At 31.9% G+C, this 24,651-nt stretch overlaps 1 protein-coding gene across 1 annotated transcript in view; it reads left to right on the forward strand.

The window, feature by feature from the left end:
• The window catches only part of LOC129217846 (fat-like cadherin-related tumor suppressor homolog), an 82,762-nt gene that overhangs the window by 27,728 nt on the left and 30,383 nt on the right, over nucleotides 1-24,651 (forward strand). Inside the window, exons 8-13 of the mRNA XM_054852182.1 lie at nucleotides 13,034-13,657; nucleotides 15,076-15,381; nucleotides 18,915-19,123; nucleotides 19,205-19,349; nucleotides 20,074-21,131; nucleotides 22,014-22,167. Coding sequence (XP_054708157.1) covers nucleotides 13,034-13,657; nucleotides 15,076-15,381; nucleotides 18,915-19,123; nucleotides 19,205-19,349; nucleotides 20,074-21,131; nucleotides 22,014-22,167 — 2,496 coding nt within the window. The remainder of the gene's footprint in view (nucleotides 1-13,033; nucleotides 13,658-15,075; nucleotides 15,382-18,914; nucleotides 19,124-19,204; nucleotides 19,350-20,073; nucleotides 21,132-22,013; nucleotides 22,168-24,651) is intronic.

Below are 24,651 nucleotides of genomic sequence, written 5' to 3' on the forward strand. Positions count from 1 at the left end.
ATCCTGGCTAAGATCTTTTGAATAAAACAGTTTTTGTCTGAGGACTCCCTCAACATTTGTCAAAGACAGGCCCAGATCTGCGTACCCGCAGTGCGGAGAGGCTCACGTCCTTAAGGGACACGATGACCCGAGAAATCGAAAAAAAAACGAGCTGATATGTGCATCACATGACTTCCTTTTACTCCAATTTAATGTCGTTTTCCCATTATTGGCAATTTTAATGTTATTCAATAGTTTACTCTCTAAATATCACAAACAGTGGCCAAATTGAAACCAGATTTAAAAAATCCGCCAAATTTGTCGCCAACTTGGCGACCAAAAGACTGGCAATAATTCGCCAAGTGTCTGCCAAATTGTAACACCACTTGAGTTTACATCAAAATTAACAATGATTTCCCCCCAAACAGGAGCAAAAGACCTCTTTAGAAACACCCGAATGCAATCAAAAGGGGAAGTGCACAATTAGACCCCACTAGCTGGGGCGTAACCAGAAAATATTTTTAGGGGGGGGGCACAATTTTTTTTTCAAACACTCTATCAGCGTTCTCTCTCTCTTTACATCAATAGATAATTATTATTAATATTAGTATTATTTAGTAAAATTTCTTAAAATTGTATAAGTTTTGCAATTTATTCAAAAACAGTTGCAAAAACATTAATTCTTCTTATGCCAGAATTGAAATCACGTTAAGAATGAACTTTAAAATACTTGAAACAACAGTATAGCGGTAAGACGTTCAAATTAATACATGGAAATCAACACTTTTTATTACTTTGTTTACTATACTAATGAAATAAATCAAAATGCACACGAATTTTTATCACCAAAAGCTCTAAACTATTCATATTTTTAAGATCATTCATGGTAAGAAAAAAAAAGGAACATGTTAAAATGGCATGAAATCACTTAAAAATACAACAAAATAATCAATAAAATTACTTACGCATGATCCTAAATATCCACACTGCATATGTACACTTATAAAATTGTCTTATTGTCTACAATACAAAGTTTAACCGTCGTTGTTTCTTGGTTAGTTCTTCAATAACTTCATCTGGTTGTACAACTATATCTTTGTTGATACAAAGCTGTGCTAATCCATTTAAGCGTTCTTGCATCATTGTGCTTCTTAAATAGGACTTGAGATGGCGCAATGTTGAAAAAGATCGCTCCTCGGTAGCAGAAGAAATAGACAGTGTTATGAACAATGAGTTCCTAACTACAGAAAAAATAAATGCCGAAAAGGAGAGAGAGGGGAGTTTTAAATGACCTCTCGTCGTCCCTGCTTACTTTGGAACTACTTCGTTTTCTCAAATCGCGTTCATCTTCGTTCAAATATTAAAAAAAGAGTATTTTTGAAAATTGTTCAAACTAGCGTTCTGGGGGGGCACGGGCCCTGTGCCCCCCCCCTCTGGTTTCGCCCCTGAAAACTAGGAGTATACGTACCAAATTTCAACTTTCTAGGACATACCGTTCTTGAGTTATGCGACATACGTACACACATACATACATACGTCACGAGAAAACTCATTGTAATTAACTCGGGAATCATCAAAATGGATATTTGGCATGTCTATACTTTCTTAAGCACTTATCCACGTGTGGTGGAGTTGAAAAAAAAACTCAACATTCATTCGGAGGTGAGCAAAATGGAAATTAAGGTTGGTTTTTGAATGAAAATTTTTTCGCGTATACAATACTTCCTTTTTTTAAAAGGAAGTAAACAAACTAGCACTAAGATTAATTAATGCTGCAAATATACACTGCTGGCCTCTGGGGAGAGGCTTTACAGATTTTATTGCAGGGGGGGGGCCAAAATTTATAGATCTGAGCCTGGTTAAAAGGATAGACAGCCAACTGACACAAATTTCTCATCTCATAACCCAACTTTCTTTTTTTTTAATGTTTATTGCATTAATTTATTTTGTTTTTCTGACTTGTGTGCAGGAAAGTAAGCTAATAAAAAAAGATTGAAAATCTGCTTAACATTTTTTTTAAAAAATCTATGGCAACCCTTGGTATGAATTTTTTAGGATTAAAGTTTATCTTTTCTTATAATATACTTGCTGGTGTATATAATTTTTAACTAACTATGGTGTGATCATTAAATAATATTTTTGTGGGGTTTTCTTTGGTAAATTCTATGTTAATTTGTATACATTTCTTCCGAAACTTTAACATATATTACTGTTTCTCTTTATAACTTAGGTTGAATTGAAACTTAATAGTACTTTATCTCTTGTTATATATAAGAGGTGTGATCAAAAAGTACGGTGAATGAATTTTTATAGCCACAGCTGTGTGCTGAAGCTACATCCATATGCTGTGACTTGTCCAGTAGCACAGCGTTTCTTAAGTTGTGTTCCTCGGAGTCCAAGAGTTCCAGGGATATCAATCAAGGTTTCCACGAATCTCTCATTCTTTATTTTCCTTTCTTTTTAGAAGACTTTAAAAATCTATGAAAATAATGAACTTTCAACATTGAACTTAAATTTTAAACTTTAAAATTTTGATTGGTGTCTACAAAATTTTGTTTTTCAAAATTGTTTTCAGATTTTATTTTTTGTTAATTTTAGAAATTACATTTTGGCACTAAAAAATTTTATTCAAAATTATTTTCACTTTGACTGTAGATAAAACCTTTTTAAGAAAGTTGCTTCAAACTATTCTACTTACGAAAGAAGCAGGGGTTCCATGAAAAAAGTGGTTATTTAAAAGGGTTCCACTCAGTAAAAAAATTAAGAGACGCTGCAGTAGCATGCATGATCATCTGAGACAACCAGGGACAATTTGTAACACGTTCGAACTTGTCAGTCAGCTGCCAGAGCCACTAGAGTGAGGTTGGGTTTGTCATGTCTGTCGCGCAACATGGATTTCAAACAACGCATTAACATTAAGTTTGGTTTTAAGTTGCAAAAGAGCTCATGAAATGTTAAAATTGGTGTACGGCAATAATGTTGTAACTCTGAAGACCAATGATATGACTGATTTAAAACGAAAATGAAACTGTTGAAAATGAGCAGCATGTGAGACAGCCAGTAACTTCAAAAACAGTAGAATATTTGCAAAAAGTGGAAAAAATGATTCGTTCAAATAGAAGAATGACTATTTAAGAGCTATCGGACGACCTTAACATCTCGTACATTTCCTTTCAAAGCATTTCAACTGATGAATTGCAAATGAGACTAGATAGGGCAGAATTTGTTCCCAGACTTTTGAGTGATGAATCAAAGGAAGATTGTGTTTCACAAGTTTTTGGAGTGGGAAAAGTATTTCTGTCTGTCCACATCAGCCTTACTCACCGGATTTAGCACAATGCAACTTCTATCTCTTCTCAAAAATCAAAACTGTGCTTAAAGGAAAACGTTTTGACACCATTGTTGACATTGAGAGGGCCATGACAGAGCAGCTAAAAGCCCTTCCGAAAGATGCCTTCCAGAAAGGCTTCCAGTCATGGAGTCAACGTTTGGATAAGTGCATTGCTTGCCAAGCACACTACCACTTTGAAGGAGATTAAATCAAATTCTATGTGACCTTATTACTTTTTTTAATAAAATATATTATTCACTGTATTTTTTGATCACACCGTATATATTTTAATTTATTGATACACATAGAACCCCCAAGATTTTATTGCATAAACTATTGCAAATTTTGCTAAATAAGTGTAGTTGAACTTATTGCTGTAATGATTTAACTTAAAATGTAAACAAGTTACATGGTTTTAACCTGGAAAAAAAGGAGTCACTGTTCTCTGCAAAAATCAGAATCTAAAATTTGGAGATTCAATGTTCAAAAAAATAAACCGCAATAAAGAAAGTCCTGGAATGATACCAAAGATAGTTCTGGCTAGAGTTGGCACGTTTCTGGCCAAAGCGGAAAAAAACATGGAAAAAGCTGGCCTGACAAAAACTTATTTGTACCCATTTTTTGCTTAAGTTCCAAAATTAGATGTACTTTATTTAGGTGGATTGACTTTATCTAGCTATATTTATATTTATTCTATCTCTAATATGACAATAATAATGTTTTTGAAACTTATCTTCTTCAATGCATCATTGAAACCATAATCTAAAGGTTAGGTTTGTTCAGTTTTAGTTAGTCGCTTTTTTTAGTTCAAACTGTTGGCCCCCGCTTAGTCGAATATTGTTGGTTCCAAGAAATATTCGATTAAGCACAGTAGCGTAGCCAGGATTCTGATTCGGAGGGAGGCCAGCAGTGGCGCTACTAGAAAATAGGTTTTTTTTTTATTTTAGAGGGGGCACACATTGTAAAAGAAATTCCCATCTGATAAAAGGGGAGGACTCTAGGGGTTGTCCCTTGGAAATGTTTTCAAAATTGCTGCATTAAACGCAATTTTAAACTCTTTTTGGTGAAGTTAGGGGAAAAAAGGCACAGGGGGCTTAGCAGAAATTTGTAGAAAATGAAGCTTTAAAAACACGATTATAGGTCTTGCATGTATTGATGTTAGGGTAAGGGATGGAGCTTGGGACTCTCACTGACTGATTTATAAAAAAAACTGATCAAAATGAATTCCTTCTCCTCTTAAAATTTTCGAAATTGAAGTTCTAAACATGCAATTGGAGACATACTTTGGAGATATTGTAGGGAGAAAAGGTTTTGCGGGCCTTCTGTGGAAATTTTTAGAAATTAACGTCCTAGAAAAGCCCTAGGCCAAGTTTCGAGATAACTACCCACCTCATATTTCTGAACCCAATCGAAATCGTGTCTCTTCTCTCCCCCCCCCCCCCCCCCCCGTTGGATAAGATGAGACAAAGGATTCTTTTTTTAATTTTCTCCGATGGTGTTCCCTGAAAGCATCCCCGAAATTTGGAGACGCTCACTCGAAATTTTTTTCAAAATTGAAGCTTTAGAAATGAAATTTTAGACCACCTAATGGGATTTTACGGGAAGTAATGGGAATTGGAATTCGACCGTAAAGTTTTCGAAACTGAAGTCCTACAAACGTATTTGTAGGTAATCTTTGATGATGTTAAAGGAAAGGTTCAGGGATTCTCGCCCCCCCCCCCCCCCCCCCCCCCCTTGCGAAATTAAAGTCAAAAAAACGAAAATTTTGAGGATCTTTAAAGATTTGTGGAGAGGGCGTAAGTCTGGAGCTCTCCATCGTAAATTTTTCGTAATTTGAAGTCCTAAAGCGAAACTTCAGAGTATAATGTTTTGTTGGGGAGGGGGGGAGGCATTAGTGACTCAAGCGTGGAAATCTTTCGGAAACAAAAGCTAAAAATCTGTATGACACTTTTTTATCACGTTATGGAAAAGGAGGAGCTTAATCATTCCTTCACTGAAAATTTTCAAAATTGAATTTCTAAATATGCAATTGAAAACCTTCTTTGATGGCATTAGGAGAAGGGATGGGATTTGGTAACTCTCTCCCGCAAATGTTTCCCGAGTTGAAGTCCTAAAAACAAAATTTTAGATGATTTAATAATGTTGGAGGAGGGCTGAATGACGCTCTCCGGGAAAAAATTCAAAATTGAGTTCCTGAAAACGATTTTTAGACGATTTTTAATGGGATGGGGGCAGGACTGAAGTCAGGGTCACCCCGTGAAGTTTTGAACTGACAAGTAAATAATTTACAAATGTTGTTACTGTATTTTTTTGCAATGATGGCATAAAGCAGTCGAATTACCACGAAAAGTTGGTTAAAATCACAAAAAGACATCTAGAAATTCGCCTTGCATGCTTGCTCAACTGCATTGTACTATCGAAATAATATTCACGGATCCACATTAGGAAGAAAAATGCTAATGCATTCATTAAGAGCCATTGTCTGTAAGAATCAGGCAGGTTGTGATTGTTGACGTTTTTAATTTTCTTTATTTTTGCAAATGTTGTTCCTTATCATGAATGTAATGTTTGTGCAAAATATGAGCTTTGTCTGCCTTACCGTTTTTGGGAAATTAAATTTTTCAATTTAGGGGGCGTGGCACATTTTTGAGTGTTTTTCAAATTTGCAGATGGGCAATTCCATGGTGTCGGACGTAAAAAATGAAGAACAATTTCTCAGTTTTAATTCTATTTACCAAATATAAACTGTTCCAAAATGATCAAATTTATTTACTAGATACTTACTACATCCTACTGAATAAAAAATCATGTTAGTTTTTCAAAATAGATCCCTAAAGTATAAATTAAAAAATTTTAAAGAGTTGGTGTCGGACGTAAACACACAAATAGTAAAATTGATGATTCACTTAAAAGTTATTAAAAGTCTGTGAATTGGCTTACATTTTAATTTTAAAAACAGCATAATTCTAAAGTAAACTTATGATTGAAGCATATTTCAGTTTTTAAATGATATAAGGAATAAAATTATTTAAAAAATTATTTTTAGCTTGGTGTCGGACGTAAATTTTCGGTGTCGGACGTAAATTGTTCATATTGGACGTCAATTATTGCTCTTAAATGTAAATACATAACAATGATTACAGTTATAAATATGTAAATTATAGGTTACATGTACTGAAACAAAATTTATCAAGTAAATTCAAAAGTAGGGTTGATTGGGGGAAGTGGGTCACCCCCCAAAAACTGAAATATCCATATGGTTTTTATACTTTTTTACATTGATCATGTCTTGATTCATCACAGTGATTAGTTTTGCATATATTTGGGTTACATGGAATTTTTTTTTCTAGGTCAGAGAACTTAGTCAAAAAAAAAAAAAAAAAAATCTGAAAAATATTTTTCGGCGAGTTTAAGTAGCATTTTTCAAAGAAGTGTTTCCCGGTTAGCATTTATTTTTTTTATCATCATTAAACATTCATGTACAGTTTAACTTAAAGTGCATACTGCAATCAGAATTTTTGAGTAAAATATTATTAAAATATGTTTTAGAGGAGGGGCCCCACTTACCCCGTAAAATTTCGCTACAAGACATCCCTACACTATGGGGTAAGTAATCCCCCCCCCCCTAAGAGTGAGGATTTGAAAATCAAAAGCAACTTTGATAAAATATTTGTATTAGTGAAATACAAGACAACTCTGATGACTTAGTAGGAATTGATAGTTCAGCTACAAAAGCTGGTGATTAGTTATTTGTGAAACTTACCTGAAAGAAAACCATCAAGATTTATATGGGTTGAATGTTGATAATTGTTCTTCCTTAGCCAACTTTACATAGACACAGTCATTTAGTGTTTCCAATTTCTTTTTCCTACTATATTTTTGGCAAATTTGCTTAAAATTTATCTTAATCAACTTTATTATGTTCATTCAACACACTTTTTCCCAAAAGGGGTCCTACTTACCCCTCTCAACCCTAAATGTGTATACAATAAATTCACTAAGTTGTTTTTTATGCATGTTTCACTTTAACTTTAAAATTAAAGCCAAAAAAAGGAGAAACACAGTTGAAAACATACGTTGTTTAAAGGAATGTAACGGTGTCGGACGTAAATTGTGTCGGACATAAAAAAAATTTTATGTCCGATACCCAGATTTTAGTAAAAAATATTCACTTGTTACAAAATGAAAATAGGTTACATCAATGAGATTGAAAATCTTGCTTTGTACCCAAAAATACATGTATGTAGCTTTAAAATTATTGGCTCAGCATAATTAATTGCACATTTTGGTGTCGGACGTAAAACACTTTATGTACTCCTGAGGAATTCTTTTACAAACCAAAATGAATTTTATTTTGACACATTTTTGCAACATCACCAGCAACATATTGTATCTTTAAATGGTTATTCATCTCAATTCATAATATTAGAATGTATTTTTTGGAAAAAACAGAATTTCTTCGAGAGTCACCAAATATGGTTTGAAAATACTCAAGATGTTGACGTTAGTTTAACCTCCTGTAACTTATTTATAACTGAAGTGATCAAATTTTAGACAGGTATTTCAAAATATACAACTCTTTACCTTTAAAATGACACCTCATTTGTTTAGAAATTTTAATTTTGAAAATTTGATCATCTGGTTGACCTTATCATGGAATTGCCCAGATTTTAAAGTTGTTGTTGCTTTAAGCGCCCCTATAATGACATGGATTTTTAAATTCTATACTATTATATGGTCTTCTTGGATACTATTACGGCTGTCAAACCGGTGTCACTACGAGGGCGACGGCCACAAACTCCATTTAAAAATGACCGAAAATGAATTTTTTTACTACATTCAATGCCAATTTTCTCAAAGCGCCATTGTGATGACACCAATGTTTTTACATAAATTCCTAGCTACAATTGCATACATCAAAAATATGTAATAAAATTGGTGTCACTATAAGGGCAGAAGATATTGGAACTTTTATGTGATAAATTTTCACAAAAATGCAAATATTTAAGATCTAACTACTACTCTCGCCCTCATAGCAGAGATCTGAAACTAATTAAGTTTGATAATCAACATGTTCGTCTAACATATGAACTAAAAAAATTGGTGTCACTCCTATTACTTTCGGAAATATAATCATTCGAAATTAGTATGTTATGGAGTTACTTAAAAAAAGACTTTTCTAATTCGAATGGCTTTTTGCACGGTTTGTTTTAAACTTTAATATAAAATTACAGTAGTGACACCTAAAATAATATGTTTCTAATGCTTTTTATAAAAAAAGCTTTATAAAAAGCATTAGAAACACAGTGAATCGATATAGGTACACATGGACGTATTGTATAATGTGCATTATATGCTAAAATAGTTGTACTAATGTTCATATTTTTTCAACCATCCTAGTTTTTTATCTGTTATTTATATTAAAAATGCAACTATTTATAACATAATGTCTTAAATAGTTATGAACATAATGTATTATATAGTGAGCATTCAGAATCTGAAACATAATTTGAGGATGACGTAGACTAAAACAAAGAAAACATAAAAAAATCAAATCATCCAGTTTCAGGAAGACGGTATTGATATGGTAATTTTGTAGCACTAAAGCTTGGAAAAACATGGTATCCCGGAGAAATAGTAGAAGTTGACCATTTGCTAATATTGCCATCGTAGTGACAATGATTTGAAAGCTGTAATAGTATCTAAAAAGACCATATAATAGTATAGAATTTGAAAATCTGTGTCATTATAGGGGCGCTTAAAGCAACAAGAACTTTAAAATCTGCAAATTTGAAAAACACGCAAAAATGTGCCACGCCCCCTAAATTAAAAAAATTAATTTCCCAAAAACGGTAAGGCAGACAAAGCTCATATTTTGCACAAACATTACATTCATGATAAGGAACAACATATGTGAAAATAAGAAAAATTAAAAATGTCAACAATCACAAATGCCGTAAACTGCCTGATTTTTACAGACAATGGCTCTTAGTAGCATCACATGCTTTCAGTGTAATAATTTTTCCTTTTAGATAGACAACGAGACCATTTGCTTGTTTCAATGACCAGTATAATTTCATCACTATCATTAGATATAAAGAAAAGTTCAATTTTACCTTTTTGTTTGAAAAGTTTTCTCCCATTCGGAGCATTTTTGATTGGTAGAGATCAGCGCCTTTTTGACTCTGGCGCCGTTGTGCCCTGCACGACCTTGCACATAGGGACGGCACGACCCTGATTGCAGGATAACTAATCTCATTTATTTGTAAAAGCCATCAACAAACGTCTCTTACTTCATACGTTTGTACACGAATTTTCTTCTGAACTGAAAGACTTCTCAAAGCGGAATTGAAAAAAAAAACTTGCGTTACGGTAGAGAACCGAAAACGGACTGAGTCATTTCCCATCGCCTACCAGTAAGGGCCCCTCTACACTGAAGAATTTTTGTTAGAGCTTCAGGACAAAAAGACCAAGCCAGCAAGAAGGAACAATTTAAAAGCAATGAATTTCTTTGACAAGTTGTCATCTGTTTGGGTAATTTGTGCTCTAGACAAGAGCCAAACGAAAATTCAAACTACTTCCATGGTCTATTGATTTTTGCGATTGGTTTCAAAAACTTCATTTTTAGGACTTCAATTTCGAGAAATTTCAAAGGCCTTCGAGCTTTAACCCTTCATAAAGGTCCCTGGACTTCTCCTCCTCCTGTCATTACCAGTTTTCATGTAAACTGCAATTTTAGAACTATAGTTTTGAACATTTTCCGGGGGAGACGGACCTTCAAGAATGTTACACTTATGACTGTAGGTTCATATGGTTATTTCTCTTTCCCCGCTCAAAGCAATTCTCTAAACTTGATTAAGCGATACTAGTAATGATAGTCCCCCCCCCCCCTAAAACAAGTATGTAGACCATCTCTCTCTCTTGTTATATATACGTTTGAAAAAAAATTGAATGACTTAAAGAATTTTGAAAGTGTTGAGGTCGAGATGTTCGTTTAGACTAGTTAGCTTTTTTTTATTTAACAAGCTTTTTTGCATTTTTTTATGAAGAAAAACTACCAAATAAACACAAAACTGCAGTCCTCGACTGGAATGACTGAGCTGGCAGTGTGTTTCATGTACCAAATATGATTCCGTTTCTCCACTGCAAAGATCAAATTGAAAAAGATCAAATTGTAGGCTTGTATTAGAGTCCTATAGAAAGAGAGACATAAAAGAAAATATTAATAGATTATTAATAGATATTTTTGCTCTATTGAGTCACATAACAGTAGCATTCTGTTTCCTCCCTTCTCTGATCTATGCATTGCAGAATTTTACAATTTATAATGGAAAAACATAGTCTGCTCTAGAGCAGAACTATAATTATTTTATGCTTCAAGTAGTTGATTTTATTTTCAACTCAACTGAGTTACGTTTAAAGAAAAAAGTTTTGTTTTATACTATAATTCAGCCAGGTAAAAAATTAACCTTTTTACTAAAGCTAGAAGCCATAATAGTGGAAAAAATATGTTCAACCACTGTTCGTTGGAAAAAAAATATTTAAAAATAAATAATCAATTAAAATGTGTTTTATAGCTTTTACTTGTAACTTTTTTTTTTTTTTTTTTTTGGCCATTTCATTCAAAAAAAAAAAAAAATACTGCAACATTTTGTTTCCTAATAATACTTGTGCCTGTTGATCAGAAGAGTTTTAAACATTTTTTTTTCTTTCATTTTTTTAACTAGAATTATTGATTGGGAAGTCCAGAAAGAGTTAGAGAGGGCAGTGTTTGAATAGTTCTCACTACAGTTTTTTGTTATTAATTTTTAATGAAATGAATGAGTAAATTGTTTATTGATGACTGAAAAAAATATATAATGAACCAGTAGTTACTATTTGTTATTTTCGTCATGAGAAATTCAGAAAAAACATTGATGTTCACATATTCTTATGTTTTTATTTTGCATAATGTAGTTGGTTACGTTTTAGACTTACTTTTACTTAAGTTCAACCTAAGTTTAAGAAAGAAAATGTAAATCTTTTAATCTTTTGTGGCATAACCTGGTATATGGTGCTATAATAATTTTCATTTGCTGATTGATTTTCTTAATTTTCTTTTGTTGGCTATTATATTTATTTTATTGCTTATTTTAATTTGTGCTTCTTAAATTTTAATTCGCTTATTTTTTCCCATTTGGAAATTTAGAACAAAGAATTAAAGTTATTTCATGTGAGTATAACTGATTATGTTTCTTTCTCTTTGTGTGCTTTGTTTTATTAGCATGCCTTTGTTAAAAATGAACTTCCTACGCTCAATGTTTCGTAATTTTAATAAGCCCAGCGATACTCAACTTGCAGCTTGCCAAGATTTTGTGAATGGCATGTTAAAGCCAGTTTTTAAAAAATTGGGAAAAAGATGATTTAAATTTATTTTTGTAATGTGTGTGCAGCCCCAAAAGAAAAAAAATGTTGAGTATTGTTGAATTAAATCAGATCATATAGTATATACTGTCTGACCACAAATTGCATGGAAAGACAAACATTCGTTTTACAGCCGGAAATGGCCGAATCTATTACTTTTTAGCGATGCCAGCTTTTGCAGAAGCAGAGTCTCATTGAAATGAGCGGAATACTGGCATCAAATTTTTGCTTTCCCCCCTTATTTTGATAGATTCTTCTTATCTGGACGTTTGAAAATTCCATACAATCCGTGGTTGGACAGTATAAAGATTTTTTTAAACTATGTGTGAAAAATTTTTCTTGCAAGTATTGTGCATCCAATCATTTTAAAAGCTGTGTTGCTTCTACAAATAAGTCTTGTTTAAAGTGAAGTTGGTGACAAAAATTTAAAAAAAAAATGTAATGAATTATAACATACATGTCTTATACTTAAACTGTGATTAAATGTGTACACAAATATTTATGTTACAACTAGCCTATTTTATGATGATCAAACTTTAATCGTTATTCTATGTTTAATTATGTTTTACTTTGTCTTAACTAAAGCTTATGATTTCTTTATGCTTAAAATTTTATTTTATCTTTAAATTACTGCTGTGCGCTAAACAAAAACTGCTTTGTGTGCTTAACTATTTATTGCCTTTTTGTTATTTGAGGGTTCCCCCCCCCCCCCCCCAAGCTTATTTATATATTGTTTTAAAATTATTTTTTTAAATATAGCTATGTTATGAGAGTATTCAGTTCCATTAAGTAATGCACCAGAACATTAACACTTGAGTTGAGCATCTGGATTCCATTGATCAAGGACTAGATTTCTAGTCAAATTCTTAAATTCTCTCCTTGAAAATAGCCCAGACAGGAGACTCTCACTCACAGAAAGTTCATTTAAAGCCATATATAATAAGTTCATTGGAATTTAAATTGCTCATTAAATTTTGAAATATTTAGATAGTGCAATGAAAGTTGGCCATTCTTAAGCATTTGGATAAGGTTGTGAGAAACAAAGCAAAACACACATAAAATCCAAAACTTTATAAAGGGGAAATATACAAAAGGTTGAACTAAACAAATGATATGCTACTTTTTTGACCCCTTCCACACAAAGCTTGGAAAGAAATCTCCCTTCCTCTTAATTTTTTTTTTTTTTTTTCAATTTTAGTCTTTGAGATAGCAGAAGTAAAATTTCTCTTCTTTAAAAATGAAATTAGTTTCAAAATGATGCATACTAATCAATTTTATTTTTAAATTTACCATATTAATTTGTTCTCTTTACTCAATTAGGTATTTTTTATGCTGTGGAGGACCTGGATTTTGAAACAACTCCAAAATACCAACTAACTTTGAGAGCAACAGATGCTGTCAGTGGAATATATTCTGACGTTAGGGTTGTAATCAATGTTGAAGATGTCAATGACAATCCTCCTATGTTCACACAACCATTGTACAACACAACTGTCTCCGAAGCAGCTCCTTTTGGTGCTTCAGTATTACAAATTAAGGCAACAGATCGGGATACCGTAGCTTCTCAGCACGTTCAGTACCATATTGTTGGAAATGCAACATCCCATTTCCAGATTGATCCCACAGATGGTACTATCTACATAAAACAACCTCTGGATCATGAAATTCAACGAGAACATCATTTTACAGTTATGGCTACTGATGGAGGACATCCAATTTTAAGTTCCACTGCTCATGTTTGGATCGGAGTGATTGATATGAATGACAATCCTCCTGAATTTGATCATCGATATTATAAGTGCACTGTTAACCAAGAGGTTAAAAGAGGGCAGTTTATTACAATGGTTATGGCTTCCGATCCTGATGCATCTGACGAATCAAAATTGGAGTATACTATAATTGATGGCAATGAAATGCAATCGTTTTCAATCAATCGCCATACAGGTATTACAAAACTATATTATTACCTTTAAGTTCTTCTTTTTAAAAAATATGCATTGCAAAATAGTTAAGTACTGTTTGACCACAGATTGTATGGAAAACCAAACATCCAATTTAGAGGCAGAAAAGGAGGCATCTATTAGTTTTTAGGGATGTCAGTTTTTGCAGATGTATGTTAGCCTCTAAATTAAGCAGAGTCTCATTCAAATGAGTGGAACACGAGCATCAAATTATTACTTTTCCCCCTCATTTAGACAGACTCATTTTAACTGGATGTTTGCCAATTCAATACAATCCCTGGTTAGACAGTACAGGTATAACAATTCTCAGTTTTATCAAGCTAGTATTTGTTATTAACAAAAATACAGTAACCCCTGGTATATCAGATATTATACCCTTTTCCTTTGTCTTCTGAAAAAATAAAATTTTTAAAGTCTTTACTTTAAATTTGAAAGTACTAGTAAAATATTATTTTGTTTGCAAACTTTTTTCTTTGTTTAATCAATGAATAAAATATATGGATATTTTCTCTTCATCTGACTTATTTTAAACTAGTGTTACCCACACGGCTTTGCCCGTAATAGAAAAAATAAAAGGTCTTTTGGTTCGCCTGTATATTTACAAATAATGTATGGTGAATGTTCTCGCCAATTGGCTTGTACCCATGTTGCGGTTCCACGTTATGATAATTTCGTATCTTGCCAATAGGCTTGTGCCCATGTTACGGTTCCACGTTATGATAATTTCGCAATTTTCCATTTTATATTTTTGTTTTTAAAATTGGAATAGAAAAAGAACCACATCGAATTTTCAGAAAATAGCTCCGAGGTGCACACCCCCATGCTACAAACTAACTTTGTGCCAAATTTCATGAAAATCAGCCGAACGGTCTAAGCGCTATGCGCATCACAGAAATCCTACAGACATCCAGACATCCTCCGGACAGAGAGACTTTCAGCTTTATTATTAGTAAAGATCAGCAATGTGAATCCCTCGTTGCTTATTATTTAAAAATAACAACAAGAAATGGTTCTAACCTCATACTGAGACAGCTGGGTGCCAAATAATTAAACACCTACTCGGACATCAACATGGCCATGCTTGCCCCACCATTACTTCTGCTGACAAAAACTAAATCTACATTTTGGTTAGTCGTGGTATATTGTGAATCATGAATAACATGAGCAAGCAGTTGCATGTTTATTTGTTCATATATATTAATAGCCCGAAACTGCACCCAGAGACTCAGATACATTTATTTTCCCCTCATAAAACAAAAAAAAAATACATTTTAGCTATAGTAAAATAGAATATCTAAATTGAAATTTAAAAACATTGCGAACATAGCTAATTTAACTTATTTTGTAATCTGTAATGTTGTGCTCCCTCTATATTTTATATGTTTTTGTTAACTTTTTCAGGAATAATTAACTTATCCAACCTACATCAATTCAACTTTGAAAAAAGTTATATTTTGAACGTATCAGTGACAGATGGAGTTCATTCATCATATGCTAGTGTGTATGTCAGCATTCAAGGTGCCAACAATCATTCCCCACATTTATCACACAATATCTATCCTGTTGCTTTACCGGAAAATGCCCCTGCTGGAAAAGTTATTGCAACGATTTCTGCAACTGATAAAGACATTGGAAATTATGGTCAATTCACTTACAGCATCGAAAGCAAAGAATTTAGGAAATTTTTTAAAATTAATTCTGAAACTGGTAAGAAAAAAATATTATTTCAAATAGAATTTATAGATCTTGTCTACTGGTCTTGCAAATTTTGATAATTGATTGATGGCTTTTTATCTTTTTTAATTCACTTAGCAATTAGAAAATATTTTATTAATTGTAATTTGGCAATTAAATCTGAGCTTGAAGTAACTTTACTGAAACATAAATTCATTTTAACTGAAAATGTTTTTATAGTATTTAATAGACAACAACAGCATCTCGTAAATTTTGCAAATTTTTATGCTAACTTATCAAAAATGATCTCCTGAATCCGAAAATCCAATTCTTTTTCCGCACAAAAAATTCATTAATTACTTATTAAGCATTCTAATTGCCCTAAAAGTGCCGCGAGAAGAAACGACTCCTGATTGGCCTTACATCATTTGTGCCACAGTGCACCACGCCCTTCCTCCTTGCAATATGTTTTTCAATGGGAGTTTAACGCTGATGTTCCTCTAAATTTCTTTATTTTGTTACGTAGATTTAATATTTTGAATACATTTTTGATTTTCAAAGATTATTGTGCAATGGAACAAGGACTTTAGAAATCCTACATCTATAAGTAGCAGAAAATAAATGTTAAAAACCAGCATTTTTTTTTTCCCCAGCTGAAATCGGAGATGTATATGGAAGCTCAGAGGTGTTATTTTTTAAGTTAGCGCCTAATAAGTCGGGATAATTACTATAAATGAGAAAATAGAAGCGGATGGGCTGTAGAATTCATAAGTTCGTGGTTTGACTGACCAAACGTGAATGGAATGCAGCACGCATGCGATTTTAATCTTCCATTTCAATTCAAATACAATGTTTTTAAAGTTTAATTTGAAAATTTATGGCACTGATTAACTTCAAAATCCTTTTCAATATTGCTGCTAACCCAGAAAAAATTTGTAAGCAAATTAATAAAAACTACACACTTTTTTTTAATGCCAAAAACATGTACGCGAAAAAAAGAGATAATTTATGGAAAAGGTACATTAGAATATCTGAGATGTTGTTTGATGCAAAATGTGACATTTCAATCAGTTCTAGTTCAATTTCTTTTTAAAATGTTTAACTTCTTCAAAAAAAGCTACAGATTGTGGACAAAGGATATAAGAACAAAAATAAGTACAATACTGTTTCATTTTTAAAATGTTTTTGTAAAAATATGTAGTAAATATTTTGGTGTTCTTACAGAGTCTATATTTCCAAGCTTATAGAAAATTTAAATAGGGCTTTTTTTTTTTTTTTTTTTTTGATTCAAATTTACCCTAAGCGTATTTGTTGGAAATATCAATTTTAAAATAATACTAATAATAATAATTTTAAAGAAAAACTAAAATTGAATGAAAATATAACTTTAAGCTTGAGTAATTTTACGGTATTATAATTTCTTTAAAATAATTTTTACACATTGTTTTCGGTTCTTAACATTAATACAAAAAAAAAAAAAGGACACAAATTAATATTTATAAAATTGTAAGAAAGGGCCTAAAAAAGTTATTGTCGAAAAATAAATAACCTCAATGAAACGTAGGATATATAAATTATAAAAATAATTTTTGTATATATCAATGTTTAAACAAAATTAAGCATGCACGTCTTTTTTTTTTTTTTTTTTTTTTTTGTTACTAAAAAAGGGATAGTAGTTCTTTCTTATTTTTGAGCATAAAAAGAAAAAAAAAAGTTGTCAAATAACTTTTCATAACTCTTGAAATAACTTCTATATTTAATGTATGAAATTAATTGAATTTCTGTCCGCATTAATATGCTTTCAAAGCAAGATCAATACCTTGACTATAATAATTCGAGGAAATGTTTAATATTCAAGGACATATTAAGATCAATTCTTTGATTCATGTTTCATGTTTATGTGATACCTTCTGTTCATCTAAAACAAATGTCTCAAGTGACTGTTGACCACCTACAGGTGTGTAATCTCTCAAAATTCCTGGAAAATGTCATTCCCCTTTAATCTGTACATTCTTCGCTTCCCTAGGGTAAATTGGGAGAATTCTTGAAAATTTTAACAATAGCGCAAGCAAGCGCTGGGAAAGAATGGAACAGTTCCTTCTGAATAAACAGTAGATTTTTTTTTTTTTTTTTTTTGAAGTTAAAATGTGGTTTGCAAACTGATAACATTCACCCATGTAATAATCACAAAAAAGCATATTTTCGACAGAAAAATAAATACAAAAATTGCTTAAATAATTACCTGAACTAAACACAGAAATATCTAAAACTCCCTACTAGAGCACACAGACATAGAAGAAAGATGCTAAGCAATTGCGAAGCGAGGCACATCCCGCATCACTTCTCGGAGAGTCACATGGCTCCCCGTTTCAGCGGAAAATGAAACTGATATATTTTTAGCTGTAAATAACTTTTAAAACATCACTCTGAGATGAGACCAAAAATGTTTTCTGTTGTTTTTAGGTCATTCTGATTGTACTAAAATTAAAAACAAAAAATGCTGTTGTTGTCCATTGGGAAAGCACTTATCAGCCTGTCGTTATTGAATTTCATTGTAACTTAAATCCAATCAAATCATTTTCCAAAATCCTCTTGGATCAATGCATTTTATCTGAATTCCTTTATTTATTGAATACCATATGTTATTCTAACTTTTTTTCTACAGTCAGTGTTTGAATGAAAATATTGTTCTAATTTTAACCAAAGCAGGTGATAAGATTTTCGTACTTTTATAAATCTTGAAAATTTCCCATAGATAACGATTGATTTGCTTGTTAATGTGCAGGTATGAGGCTGTTTAGTCAAAAGTTTCAGCAGGGTAGTTTAGCTCCACTGGTGATTCTTCCAAGCAGAGTCACCAGTGCTTCTTCACTTTTCAGATTTGTTAAAACTTTTTTTCTATAATTTTGTTTGCAATTTGTTTCTTGAGGTTCTTCAGCAGTGCATTAATACACTAAATTGTGTTTAATGAGCATATTTCTTCCTTACAATAGTCACATATCATTTATCCTATTCCAAAGTTTCCAGAATTCTCAAAACATTCATTTAGAAACCAAGCTTAAGAATTTTCCTCATAAAGAATACTCTTCTTGTTGAGAACTGTAACATATTACCATTATATTTAATCATGACTGATTTTTTCCAAACAATTTGAAAGCAGAAAATTTACTTTTATCTATTTAGCACTGTGTGTGTGTGTATTCAGGTCCTGACTATAACATGAGCACCCAGTACTTGTGCCTTGGGCATAGAATTTTAAAGTGACAGGACTTTTTTTTTCCTTTTATTAACGAATTTAAAATAATTTTATTCTATCTAAATTTCTTTTTTAAATTATACCAGTGCTTTTAATCTAGAAAAATAGAGCACAAGAAATCAAAAATTGTTTTGAGAGTACCCCAAGTTCATCTTATTTTAAGCCAAATTTCTATCTTGAGTTTTCAATATTACACTGCATATTTTAACTTGCATCTCAAAAAGAAAAATCACCGATTTTACCCAATAAGCACTGATGACACAGTTTTTTTTTTTTTTTTGTTACAATGCAAAATTGTTCTAATTTTCAGGTGAACTCTTCACCAAGACTCCCCTTGACCGTGAAGAGCGCAATTTATATGAAATTACAGTTTCTGCCTCAGACGCCGGTGGACGATGTGGTTTTGCTGTTGTTAGAGTTACAATCACTGATGAAAACGATAATGTCCCTCAGTTTTCTGTATCTGAATATACTGCCACTATTCCTGTTAATATGACCGTTGGAACAACTATTTTAAAAGTAAGGTACATTTGATGTATTTTGCACATAAGATTGCTTTATATTCATATATTTGAGCTTTTTATTCTTCTTTCTTTCCAGATACATGCCATTGATAGCGATGACAGCTTTTCAGCTGTGATCGATTACTCCTTATACAAATCCAATAACAGCAAAATCTCTGAGTTATTTGGCATCACACATGACACAGGAGAAGTTTATTTAAGAAAAGCTGCTACTGGTCATGGTTTGTTTTTGCATTTTTTTAACATAAAATTTGTTACTTTGTTTTTCTTTGTTATTGTTATTGTGTTCAACAGCAGGATGATATCTTGAGTGAGTTGGGATTTGCCCCTTAAAATGGCTTGGAGAGCAGATTTAAAGTCTGAGACTAATAAGATTCCTTTTGAATTATGGATTGCCTTGGAGAAGTAGGTCCAATTAGGAAATGTCCTTAAATTGTATATAAACTAATTTGATATGAATTTTTGAGTGAAGATAGTGAGACATTCATCAAGGGGGAAGTCCAAGCCAAGAATACTGAACAACTGGGGCTATAAGTGAAATCATTCAGAATTTGGGTCAAAGATTATATTGAAATCTTGCACACTTGAATTACTTCCAAAATTGAGAAGACTTTAAAAATTGAAGCAATGACTTCATCATGTACAGTGCATTTTTATCTCAAAACCAAGAGGGGTACCTCCTTTTGTGCTGTTGTTCATAAAAATTGAGTGAGTTGGGTACCTCCTGTTGTGCTGTTGTTCATAAAAATTGCTTTAATGTCTTAATTTGCTGGTCCATACTGATGTCTTTGTTCTCAATTTCTATTCCTTTATGCTATTTGTAGTTCTAATGCTTGGAAAACATGATTTTTTTTTTTTTTTTTTTTTTTTGAAAAATTCATCTGTTAAAGGTTGGTTCTCATATTTATATCTATGCTAACCTTTTGCTTTTGTTTCTTTTTTTAGAAAATTATGGTTACCAATTTTTCATTCTTGCTAAAGACCATGGAGTACCCTCTTTGGAAACAGTTGTTCCTGTCAATGCTATTTTTATTAGTCCCAAGGAAGATTATCCAAAATTTGAACATTTTAAGTATGACTTTTTTATTCCTGAAAATTCTCCTATTGGTACAGTCATTGCTCATGTCAATGCTTCTTGTACAAGACCCATGAGGTATTCCTTTACGGTTGCAGCCAAAGGATCAAATGCTGAATTATACCTGTCAATGTTTAGCATCGATAAATATGGCAACATAACCTTGCTATCAGAAATTGACAGGGAAGTGCAAGCTGTTTATAATCTGAATGTGAGAGCTTCAACTACTGATCTACCTATTCGTACTTCATGTGTAGATATTTCCATAATAGTTGTAGACGTTAATGACAATGATCCCAAATTTGAGTCGGATATCTATAGTGCATCTATAGCTGAAAATATAGAACCTGGTGCTACCATTTTGAAAGTATCTGCAACAGATCCTGATAGCAGTGAAGTTTTGTCATATCATTTTGGACCAGAAGCCGACTATGTGGCCAACATTTTTCAGTTGGATACTGTCAATGGATGGCTGTCTACCATGGTCTCCTTAGATCGGGAAGAAACATCGTTTTATAATTTTTCTGTAGTTGTTTTTGATGACCGGGCGCCACCTCGCCGAATGGCAACAGCTTGGGTTAGCGTCAAGCTGAGAGATTACAATGACAACCCCCCAGTGTTCCAATCCAAGCATTATAATGGAGAAGTTCAGGAAGATGCTCCCAGTGGTACAGTTGTAGTGAGTCTGATGATTGAAGACAAAGACGAAGAAAAAAATGATGTTGATTTTTACATCATAAATGGAGATTCACGGGGCCACTTTAAGATTATTAAGTCTGGGAAACTTGTAGTTCAGAAAGCATTGGATCGAGAAGTAATTGCCAACTATGAATTGACTGTTTTGGTAACAGATGGAAAATTTGTGTCTGAAACAATAGTGTCTATTGTTGTTGAAGATGTTAATGACAACCCTCCTATTTGCTTAAAGGTGAGACCAATTTCTTTAAAATCTTTTTTAATTGAATTTTGCTATTTATTTCTATTTTTTAGTTAAAAAATACTCAATCAGAAATAGAATTGCCTTGTGTACAAATTGTATTTTCCAAAAAAATCTCTTTGCTCACAAAAGAAAGAAAATTGATAGTCTGAAATATTTCATTCATAAAATCCTTGCATATTATTGATCAAATTGTTCCACTCTTATCCAAAACTATTTTGATAAAAAGAATTCTGTACTGAAAGAAAATATTATGTGTTAATGTTTTGCTGATATTTCACTTTGTTCACATTTGAAGCATATCTAAAATTTAGGACCTTCTTACTGTAATGAAAACAAAATTTAACAGCATACAGTAGAATCATGCTATTTTGGATTTCTCAATAAATTCGACTAAAGTGAAGAAAGAATTTTTTAGATAGCTAAAAGTTCTTCCTGTAATAATGAAGTAGTTTGTCAAAAATCAGTTCAAGTATTACAACCGGTTTTATAGTGTTTATCTCCTAAAAATTAGTGTTCTATCTTTTGTGTTACTAATAAATTGTTTTCTTCTTGCCTACTGCGTCTGCATTTTATTATAACTCTTCTCAATCAGGAATTGTTATAGATTAAGAAGCAAAATTCTACTGTACACGGAATGTAGCATTATTAACCCCTGCTGGTATCAGATACAATTTATTTTCTTCTTCCAATTCCAAATATTATGGATATGGCATAGAAAATTGCAATTTTGTTTTAGTGTTTTAATTAAACAGAGAAGTTAATAATAGTGTTGATCAATGAATGTTAAAAATTTATTTATAATGCTTATGGTAAAATTTTGTATGTTCTTTTTTTAAAAAATATGTATTAATTGATGGTATTATGTTTTAGACAAAGTATACAGAAATGGTCTCTGAGAATATTCCAATGCAGACTTACATTCTTAAGGTTGAAGCAACAGATGCTGATAATTATGCAAATTCTAGGCTTTATTTCTACCTAACAGGCGAAGGTCATCAGGATTTTTCCATTGACCCTGTCACAGGTAGTTAAAAAATACTTTGATTCTTGAAATTTTAGGTTTTTTTTAATTTAGCTATCATTGTTTGTTTGTAAGTTTAAAATATTTTAAATAAAACTATGTATAACAAAAAGTATCATTTATACTATCTTTTCTCAACATAAAAACATAAACTTACTGTTTATGTGTGGTTTTTGAGCATGGTGTAACCAAGGGGTTAAGAATTTCCCACTTTTCCCACTTTTAATTTCAGTAACTTATGCTTGTATCTCAATCCCCCCCCCCTCCCCTTGTTACATAATATTTTTTGACAGGTCTGCACCATTTATTTTTGTAATCTTGAATGGTTTCATGCAGCATCTGTCTATTTAACCTGCAAGACCTCTATTTTTTGTCTATTTATTGCATTAGTATTATACAAATGCAATTACAAATATGATGACCATCAACACGCTCTGAAATCAGCTAGTCTGGTCCTTGTATATTTATTAATCTTCAGTGAAGATCAATGGCCCTCTTAAAGAAATATACCCCCTTGCTAATTACACCCTCTTCTGATAAGTTGTTTCAAGTGCCCACAAGCCTACTACAGGGTGGCGACAGATCAGGGAAAAGTCAGGGAACTTTATCAATCAGGGAAAAGTCAGGGAAATATCAGGGAATTTTGAAAAAATAACAAAAAATCAGGGAAAATTGATTTTATGAAGAAAAATTTTTTTTTTCCTTTACCAAATTAAGTACTCTAATTCCCTACGCATTTCTTGCCAATTATCTGTTCAAAAAAAAAAAAAAGTTAAATGAATGAGGTGTGATTATACATTGCTGCATATTTGTGCATCTTTTTTCCTCAATGTCAAAGTATTGAATCTTACTTATTAACCACAGGATGAACTTCCTCAGATTGCTTCTGTGTCTGTTAGGTTGTTTATTTTACCTAGCTTGAAATTTCCTTTTACGCTTTCAATGCTACGTAAAATAAAAAACCATACAGGCAAAGAGGAAGCCTTCATTAATGCCTTAGCTCCTTCGCCTTTATTCCCCTGTCTCGAAGTAATTAGCGTACTGTAATCACGATTTCCAGAAGAAAACTTTGGTTTTTGAATTAATACTGATAAAAGCTTAAAAGTTATTACTTCTACGCATTTTTAATTTAATTGCTAAAATTGAACTTTCAATCAATCAAAAAAAAAAAACTTTGCTTTTTGCCGTTATACTATTTGTTGTTGCCGCAGATTATAAAGGTTTTCTTTTCTTCAGACTTTAATGATTCTTTTATTTTATAACCAAGTTGTATTCTTCTTTTATGTATTTTGAAATTAACTAATTGCTTTTTTTTCCTTGCATTTCAAAGTTGTTTGTTACAAAAGCAATCTAAGATTTTTTTTCGTTACATACTGAAATCATTTGAAATAGAGTTAACTTGTGTACTTAATTAAATATCTTAATTTTTTTATTGTTAAAATGCTGTATTCATTCATTAAAACCTATGTTCTTGATTAGAGAAAAGCTCCCTATGAATGGATGTCAAATGGTTTCATCTGTTTTGCATAAATATGTCAATTAGTTATATAAGAATAATTGCATTACTTCTATTTTTTCACTATTACTTGTTATTCTTGCAACAATTATTATAGGGTTTAAAAACTTAGTTCAAAATAATTTCAATTACTTTTTAGTTCTATCATAAATACACATGTTTTTAAGAGTAATTTTAATAGTTTCTTAAAATTCTTATGCTAAGTGGTTTCTGGAAGTAAAGTTTTTTTTTTTAAATTTTCTGTAATCTTTCCATGTAGAAAAATTTAATATACTTTTTGTATGTTTTGTTTTTTCCCAAAAAAATTGACTTTATGTTTTTTTTAACAATTTTATTAAAAAAGTAGCATTTTTTAAAAATATATCTTTAGTTCAACAACTTTACACAACTTAAAACCTTTAAAATACTGCATTTTATAGAAACATACAATGGATTTCAAGTAGAGCAAAGAAAGAAAACTATTATCATTAGTAATGTAAATCAGGGAAATTTGGTGAACTTAATCAGGGAAATCAGGGAAAAGTCAGGGAACTTTTTTTCACAGTTCCTGTCGCCACCCTGTACTAAAGAACCTTTAATTTGTTTGAAATAGATCTATTGATAAAACCAAACATTCCTTTGTTACTTGCAATGCTGCACTGTTGACTAAACTTGGAAGTCTTGATTTATTAAGCCACCCAGATCAATAACATTTTCCTCTCTTGGTATTTGCTTTCAGATTTTGATGGTGATTTTTATGACTCGTGTACTAAGAGTTTAAAATTTTGAAATAAATAGAACTTGCTTTTCGTCATACTTTGGTAATTTGAGGCAGTGGGGCAAAGGGATGTTTCTGCCAAAAGTTGAAGATTTGAAGATAACCAACACAACTGATAGGAAAATTCTCCTCTGCTTTGGGGTATCAGCCCTGGTAGATGCTACTATACAGCATGATTTATAACAAAAAAATGTCAATAGAAGCCTCACCCAGG

This window comes from Uloborus diversus, chromosome 1 (assembly GCF_026930045.1).
Source record: "Uloborus diversus isolate 005 chromosome 1, Udiv.v.3.1, whole genome shotgun sequence".
NCBI lineage: Eukaryota > Metazoa > Arthropoda > Arachnida > Araneae > Uloboridae > Uloborus > Uloborus diversus.